We start from the raw sequence: 9,003 nt of genomic DNA on the forward strand, positions 1-9,003 counted from the left end.
TATAGTTCTTCGGGTTAATGCATTCTTCCATCCTTTGTGTACTTTGATGTAATTGTTGGTCATGTTTATTCTTGTCAATGCTTTTTTCCATTTTTTTTATGTTTTATAAAGGGGGAGGGTTTATGTAATATACTGTATATGTATTTATGCTTATCCCCGGTTGCTTTGGCCTTAGCCATTGTGAATGTGCTGCTTGGAATGTTGGAGTGGTGATGTATGGAACGTGCAGGTGCCTGTGAGTTGAGGTGCGACAGTTGGAGTGTGGGCTGAGCACCAGGCAGGCTGCTCCTGGTGGGGCTGCTCTCTATGGATTTACCAACCTGGAACTAAGACTAAACAAATCATCTTAAACTACACTCGGCTACCAGACCTTCATTAATACACTGTCTATACTCAGAAAACTGAGGATTATTTAGATCATACAGATTTGCTGGGATAGCCAGAAGTGGTGGCCATACTGGAGAAACAAACTGAGCTAGTGGAGAGTTTTAAGATCATTCATTCTCTCCCTGAAGGAAAAGCCCCAGGTCCTGATGGCTTTTCGGCTCCCTTCTACAGGTCGTGCTACAAGGCAATAATCACGGACCCGTTTCATTATTTTCCCAGTCACAAACATTGAGGCTGTTCTGTGGAAGCCATTATTGTTGTTCTACATAAAGAAGACAATGTCACCTTGTTACCAAAGGCCTGTCACCCAATGGCATGTGAGCTGTACGCCAAGCTGTCAGCTAACTGCTTAGAGAAAGTGATAATTCACCATACAGCCCTGTCAGACTGTCTTTAAGAGGAGAGATTCTAGCGGCAAGGTAATGCAGTCATATAATTTACCGATATAAACTGGCGGACTCACCAGTGGCGACCACTGCTTTAGTAGAGGAAAAGACATTTGATAGAGTGGTGTGGTCTCTACCAGCGCAGTATTATGAAAAATTAAATCCGGTCAAAATTTTATAATAATGGTGATGTCAAATCCCCAGTGTAAGAGTGCTTGTCAATTGTAGGCAGTCGGAGAGCTTTACGTTAGGAAAAATGTACAATTGGTCAATCAGCACTGTGGCTGCCCAAGACCTTTTAAGATGTGGCTAGCAATACAGCTGTCAAACAGATATTTGATTACTATATACCTAGACGTGGCTTTAGTTCACTCTCAACAGTGCTTCCCAAACTTTTTAGAACCACAACCCAATTTTTAGAACGACGAACGTGTGCAACCCATTTAGCTTTAATGGAAATGAGACAGATTATGTTTTAATGAAACTAAAGCAAGGTGTGGCAACGCACTGTCATTTAGAGAAAGCACGCTTGCGATTTAAATGGCTACTAAATTCACACAGACAAGTTTTACTACTGAAACCATATTCAACAGAAATGATAACGTTAGGAAATCGGGGCTCATTGTATATTTATCAATAGTGCATCACCAAGTAAAGTGTTGATTTTTTTTATCCTATTAAAATCTTTGTTTTCAGCACACTTTGGCATTATAAAAAAAAGTCTTCATTTTTGCATTCTTAACTGCTGAATGTGTACAGTTCATTTACAGGTATTTACATTTTGCTGTACATGAACAAAAATTAGTATCCTCCAGCCTTTACTTCCATTCTCTCTGTACCCCAGCAAGATTGTCACATAATTCATTTTACTTTCTCTTACTAAAAAGGGAAAGGAGTTTATGTACACCAATCGCGTAATAAAAAAAAATAAGCAGCAACTGGTCATCAAAAAAGCCTGGGATGGGACCTCCGTCTTTAAAGTACAGCAAATGTGACAAGATAAATACAGAATTTAAATGCATCGTTATTTATTGCTTGAACTTTCACGGACCACCAAAAATCAGCTCACGACCCGCAATTTGGGAACAACTGGCTTTTTCAACAGCCTCTTCCAGCCAGTGCCTTGAAACTGTTAAAAAGAGCACGGCTCAGCCCTTAGGAGTATTTCTATTTCATCCAGAATGTGCCTTTCCATTGCCAATGCAGTGCTTGCATTGAATTGCAAGAGGGACTACATTGTCAGTGTATCCATCTCAATTTACTTCTGTTTTTTTCCACTAGTGTGTCGCTTTGTTCCTCTTGGTGATCATCGCTTCACCCCGCCCACCATTGTTTCTTGTTCATCCCTTCTCCTGCTCACTCTCTCCCTGTGCACTTCTCGCTCACCTGCTCGACATCACCTCTAGCTCCCCTCCCTTCTCACCCATTTGCCCATGACCCTGTTAAATCTCTCTCCTGACCCACCATTCTTCCCTTGTGCTTTATGCCCCTCACACTGCCCACCCAGCGCAGCTCATCAATGCCACCGGGTCCATGTTTATTTTTTACGCTTAAGAGAAACAAAAGACAGAGTATACCAAAGGCCCTCTTTCCTTTCAGTATGGTCCACTTTTTGTTTCAATGTCAAAACGCGGTCAGGTAGCAATAGAGCTTTCATTATGGCCTTTTCCTTTCAAATCCAGCCTCTGCAGCGCAAGCGCTGCTCTGCAAGGCATGCTGTAATAGAGTATGGACTTCAAGCTCCACCCACATTTTTTATTGGCTTGTGTCTTTGGCCTTTGTAAATGCTGGCTTCTGATTCAGTAATCGGATTTTTAGCCTCTCTTAGTACCGCCATGTCTTCATTTGCAACCACCCATGAAGACTGGCCCTTTTACTTCTGTTGTTACACAGTCTGTGTTATTTATTCTGCAAGCACTATTTTCTTTGTGAGTTTTGTCCTACTGCCGGCACAACGTGCTTTGCAGCAAAGTTCAGTGCGCCATGTGCGCTTTCACTTTCCAAGCAGCCGGGACAATGGTGCCCACTTCTTTGCAATGCAATAGATCTTGCATTTAGGAGAGTTTTGAGTTATTAGCATTCTAAATGACAATAGTATTAAACTCTCACAAATGCGAGACCTATTGCACTGCAAATATATTTTTGGGGGTTGTTTCCAAGCGCCCCATGCTTGCACTTAATGGAGGCTGCGCCCCTTTCTTTAGACGAGCTGCGTCTAGAGAGAGGGAAACTGCCGCCATCAAAATTAAAATGCTGTTTGGGGCGATTTTTGGCTAAAAATGCCCCATACCGCCTGTTCACTTTAATGGCTGCTGCGCCACTTTCTTTACACAGCTCGTCTAAAGAAAGGGGCATGGCATCTATTCACATGCAAGCATGGCATGGGGAGGTTGGTAACAAAAAATATTTGCAATTCAATAGGTCTCGCATTTACGAGAATTTAAGCTATTGACATTTACAACGCCAATACCTCAAAGTTCTATAAATGAGAGACATATTGCACTGCAAAAGCTTGTTTAACCATAGCAATTAAAGAAGGATTGTAACGAAGCCCGACCCACTCCCCTTTCCCATAAAACTTTTATTTGATAGTGACAAAACAAGACAGTATCAAAGGCAAGGGATCTGTATACTGAGTCCTTATTTTACTTCTCTACCTTTCATGCACGTCGCTACAGGTATTACCGCATTAAACAGACATTTTGGCTTGTTAATTTTGATATTAATTTCACCAACCACTCTGGCTTAGAGATTCCATTCCAATACCAGCATTTCTGAGAAAAATAAACAGTCAAATGATTTCAAAGCACCCATTAAGTTTCACCTCAAGTATCTTGTTCCAAGCGCACACCTCTGTTATGATATTGTATTGTAATTGCATTTATATAGTGCTTACTATCCATGACAAGGGGTTGAAACGCATTTTCAGCGAGTAGCACGCTACTCCGGAACCCATAAAGGATTAGTGTTGAATTAGTATGGTGAAACATGAAAGTAATTTCAGTAGTGGATAAGTTAGTCAGTTATTTGGATTCAGAAGGATAGAAGAGGCAAAAAAGGTTTGCATTTCTATAGCGCTTGCTACCACTGATGGAGTGTTGAAGTGCTTTTTTGGCGAGTAGCACGCTACTTCAGAACCCATAAAGGATTAGTGTTGAAAATTAGTATAGTGAAATATGAAAGTAATTTGAGCGGTGGATAGGTTATTCAGTTATTTGGATGGATAAGGGTAGCGGAGGGATAGAAAGGGGGAAAAAGGTTTGCATTTATATAGTACTTGCTACCCCATATGAGGTGTTGAAGCGCTTTTTCGGTGAGTAGCACGCTACTTTGGAACCCATTATGGATTAGTGGTGAATTAGTATATAATTACCCCTTGACTTTACGTATGTCTGCCTTGAAACTATGAGCTACATCTACATCGCTAGTGCAGTTTGAGCATCATTAATGGATTTCTCGAGTCTTCTCTATTCCAGTTTGATTATTTAACCAACACTGCACAAACCTCTATCTGAGGCCTCACTGTGGATTTGCACCGTGTGTAAAGTCCCAATCTGCTCCCTATCACTTTGGTATCGAGAGCGACCTCTCATGACCGAAACATAACACAATGAGTCGCCCCAAATAGAGATGCCACACACAGAAGGGTATGCACACAAATGCCACAGGCGGTTGCTTTGTCAGCGCTTGCCTCCGCTTGCTCCTTTCTGAAGGCCAAGCGCGTTTCGAGTATCTGTGTACCCTTGGTCACTGGCAGCTTGCATATCTTGAATGACAGAGGCAACAAACTAGATTCAGGACAGGTGATTTATTTGATAAACAAGTCCTGCCCCAAATGGGCGTTGGCATTATGGTTGTTGTAGTCCATTAAATGGCTGCCATACTTGTAGTCCTGCTAGTTAGGCCCAAGTGGATTTGCATACTCCGTATTGGATAAAAACAAAGATATGTCTAAAAATAAATGTCCCAAGTGGGTGAAAGCAGAGAGGGAGTCCGCCGCACTGCTCCCAATATATACCCTATATATATATATATATATTGGTGCTGGGCTAAACTTTAAATAAAATCGTATTGCACCACTTCTGGGTCTCGCCTGTTCCTGCTTGTCGGTGTGGCTAACTGCGCTGCGCTACATCTGCTGAGAACTGAACGTACCTCATATATATATATATGTTAAAGTAAGTTTAGGTATCGCGGACAGGTAATGTGACCTATGTTCACTTATGTTTAAACTAAATTTCCATTAAGGGTCACCCTGTGTTTTTTCTTACCACTGTCCAGCTTTGAAAATGAAGTGTGACACTTGGCACACATTTTATTAGTATATACAAATATTACAATATGTTAAATAATGTTCACCGTTTGGGCAAAATCCGTTCGACAGGTGAATAGGGCAAATATGACCTGTGAAGGTATCGGAGATCTTTACAAATGACCAGAAAGAAAAAAAGACAGGAAAGCAAACAATATTATCAAGAGAAGTATCAACTGTGTAAGTTCATGAAATGTAGAGGTAATGACTCTAGGACAAGTCGACAAGAAAATAGATATAGTTAGAAAGTCTACTGATAATCCTCATGAGTGCAGATCTTGAGTCAAATTGTTTGACCTAAGACAGATATTTGCTCATAAGTTGAAGTTTCACGTCTTTTTTTTAAAGAAGCAGTTGAGGAAATCAGTCTGACTTCAGGTGGTAGGGAATTCCAAATCCTCACGGCACTATCAGGGAAGCCTCTGTTACTAGTTTTCTTTTTATGAACTTTTTGTGGTTTTAGTAGCAAAGTGATGTTGCTTCTAGATGATCTGCATCCACCATATAACTATAGTTGTGTGTCAAGTATCTTGGGGTGTTGGAATGTAGTGCTTTGTGGGTCGTGCAGGCAATTTTTAACAGTATCCTTGTCTCATATGGGAGCCAGTTCTTTTTGATCCTGCACGGAGCCTAGCTGTAGCATTGAGAGAGGCCCCAAGAGGAGCCAACTTGGATCAAGAAAGACCACATAGGGAAGCACCTCCATAGTGCAATCTGGGAATGAATAGGGCCTGGACTGCTGATTTCAAGTAGTCATGAGGGAGAAAGGCCTTTAATTTTATTAAAATGTTCATTTGGTAGTTCGCATTTGACATCACTGGAATATATCTTTATTGGCATAAAGAAAAGGTACCTTTGACTTTGAATTACTGTCACCCCAAGACCGAGTTTATAAATAAAAGGATGACTACATAGGATAAGGATGGAAAAGAAAAAAGCAATAGTAAATAAAGTATTGACCAAGTAGCCCTAGTACTGAAATGCACTTCTTTTTAGGCAGATGAGCACGTGATCCAATAATATGCTATCACTCTACAGTACAAAAGAGCCTTGACCAATGCTGCATGCTGATGTGGGTGGAGAACTGGGAATGACAGCTGGATAGCCCAGGGGATAAAGAAGGCTGACCCAAAGCCCCCCAATATACGCAAGTGTATTTTTTTGCATAAGGCTGGAAAAACACCTAAAGCTATATTTATGCCACAACTACAAAGCAGCCTGCCAACATGAAAACTGTAGCATTAGCACAAAAATCATAATATAATTACTTTAGCAAGTGAAGCAGCAAAGATTCCAATGAGGCTTTTACTCTGAATACACTACTGTACCCTGAACGTCTGTCTCAGAGTTCGACAACATGCTCATTTGGCAGAGCTCTGGCAGCTGTTGAAAATTAAAGAGGATCATATTTCAGGACGCTATAGCCCAATTAGAAAACACTGATTTCAAAAGGTTGATGGTACACTAAAATGATAGTATAGCAAAGAAAACTTACCATGTTCCACAAAAATATTCAGGCATGGTCCACCATGCCGCGTAGGGTCCTTCTTCAGGGTGCCTTTCATAAAGTTCAAGGCTGGCATGCTTGGCCTCCTTTGGTCCCCAAGCACTTTGCCAGGCTGCTGCCCCATAAAGTTAGGCTGCGCCACCCCGTGCGGGGAGCAGGGTGGGCTACAGAAAGGGTGGCAAGATACTTCAGACTGGACATGCACAGTGATGACTTCTGGCGTCGGTTCACAGCTTTCAAATGCTATCAATAAAAATACCCTGGAGTTCAAACGATCAGAGTAACACTTTCAGGGAATTTGGGCGCTTCAACAGGGTCCTGTATCAGCCATAGGTGGTATTTGGCATCTGAGGTAATGGGGCACAACAGTCATGATCAACTTGCACCAATCAGAGGCTTCATAGTCATGAGGAATTTTTAACAATCAGTTCTTGAAAAGCATAGGTTGAAGTACACCAGCTCAGAAAGGAAATCTGTTTTTGCAAGTATTTTTCTTTTTGCTAAGACGGTTTCAAGTTTTCCAGTGATTAGAGTCAACATATAGTTGCGGTTGTCTGATAGCACCGTAAAATGGCAATTCTGTGATCCCCTGGTCTTCCTTTGGTTATTTACAGGCAGTAAAGGATTTTCAGCAGGAGGCCATCACTTCAAGGTGTGCCCTGGTTGCCCTCAATCGCTAGAGTGGGATGCAAGGTTCAGTCCCTTGTACTAATGTGATGTTTGTGCCCAAAGCAGCGGTGATCCTGTGAATGTCAAAAGATCAGCTGTGGCACTGGACATGTGCCTACCCTGTGTTCTTGCTTCATGCACATCACCATGGAAGGAGGGGCTTTATCCACGGAGTCCAGTTAAAGCTCCAACAGTGTAGGTGCGGCTCAGCAGTAGGTGACAATACGCAAATAGCCTTATTTAAGCAATGAGACAGGCTGAGTAAGGCCATAGCCTGGAAAAAGAAGAGGAAGTCATAAAGTGGGAAGTATTAAGGGTTTGTTAGGAAGCAGGGTTTGTGAGGGAGCAGAATTTACACGGGAGGTGCAGTCAGTGTCTGCAGACAAATGGTGTAAGGGAGTGGGGGCATGGGTAAAGCCTCTGGGTGGGAGTTGTTGATTGTACAAATCAGTTTGTGACAATTAAAGGAGGGCCCCTGCAACTGGGGCCCTGAAGCACAAGGCTTCAAAGAGGACCTGAGCAGGAGAGGCTCTGTGGGGACATGAAATGGCAGGAAAGGCTCTGAGGTAAAGGGGGGTGGGGACAAAAGGTGTGGCTCGGGAGGGGGCAACAAGGTGGGGCTCAGAAGGGAGGGGGCAACAAGGTGTGGCTCAGAAGGGAGGGGGCAACAAGGTGGGGCTCAGAAGGGAGGGGGCAACAAGGTGAGGCTCAGAGGGGAAGGAATTAAAGTTAAACACAGTCTCTGGGAGGCCAGGCCCCGGGTCCTGGTCCGTGGGGGACCTAAAGGGGTGGGGCCAGCCTCTGATGTGTTGTTATTTAGGGTGGGAGGGGACACAGGATAGATATGTCCAGGGAGGGAGACAGCAGAGCCAGGGAGGAGCCTACCTATTTGTCGGGGCGCTGGACAGAGGTAGGGGCGAGGGGGTCTATGGGCAGCGGGTGTGGGCACCCTGAGGGCCGGTGTGGAGGAAGGCTCCAGCAGCCTTGCCCACCTTGGCTGTGTGGAGACCCCGGCTCGGCGCGGCCTCGCTCCCGCTGGCGGGGCCCGGTGCTGCCCTCTTCCCGGTGCCACCCACCGCGCCTCTGGCTCCTGTTACATCACTCCCCGCCCGGGCTTCCTGCTTCAAAGCCGGGCGCCGGGCTCACACCGCCCTGGGCTCAACCCCACCGCCATCTTGGGTTGGGAAAAGACTACAGGGCGCGGTGACGTACAAAACCTTCGACAGGGCATGAAAAATACCGAACGCATGCGCAGAGGAAAATATGTCCGCCGCGGCCGTTTTATCTTTCCGGGAAGTCACACTGGGAAAGCTCATGCTGACTTTTTGCCTGACTCCAACAGGGCTACCAATCTTAATAGGCTTTGTGCGCATGCGCTTTCGTAGATCCAAGGAGTTCGGCTCGCGGACAGCAGATGGTCAAGCAAGAAAGTTGGCCACAGAAAAGAAAGCCCAACGACCTCACGAAACAAAACACAAACGAACCCAAGGGAACCTTTAGTGCCTCCTACCTCTATGGGGAGTCGCAGCGCTTTATCGAGACGGGTAACGCGCTACATACACCGTGGGTGTATGGCTGGCAATGCCAGGCATGGCAGTGTATATCCCGCCAGCCTGTGTGGAAGGTTTTTATTAAAGCTTCAATTATTTATATAAAATAGATTTAATGTAAATTATAGAGCAGCACTGAACAGGTCCAGAGTACCAGTGCAACTGAATACTCTGTCCTTAACATTCCATAGA

General features: G+C 44.1%; 1 protein-coding gene across 2 annotated transcripts in view; it reads right to left on the bottom strand.

Moving 5' to 3' along the window:
* ABL1 (ABL proto-oncogene 1, non-receptor tyrosine kinase) overlaps positions 1 to 8,432 on the bottom strand; it is a 266,841-nt gene extending 258,409 nt beyond the window's left edge. For both annotated transcript variants that reach the window (XM_086924806.1, XM_086924805.1), the window contains exon 1: positions 6,581 to 8,432. In XM_086924806.1, coding sequence (XP_086780932.1) covers positions 6,581 to 6,716 — 136 coding nt within the window. In that variant the 5' untranslated portion in view covers positions 6,717 to 8,432. The remainder of the gene's footprint in view (positions 1 to 6,580) is intronic.
* Between the last annotated feature and the right edge of the window lie 571 nt (positions 8,433 to 9,003).

The sequence above is a fragment of the Lissotriton vulgaris genome, chromosome 5 (assembly GCF_964263255.1).
Source record: "Lissotriton vulgaris chromosome 5, aLisVul1.2, whole genome shotgun sequence".
Classification (NCBI taxonomy): Eukaryota; Metazoa; Chordata; class Amphibia; order Caudata; family Salamandridae; genus Lissotriton; species Lissotriton vulgaris.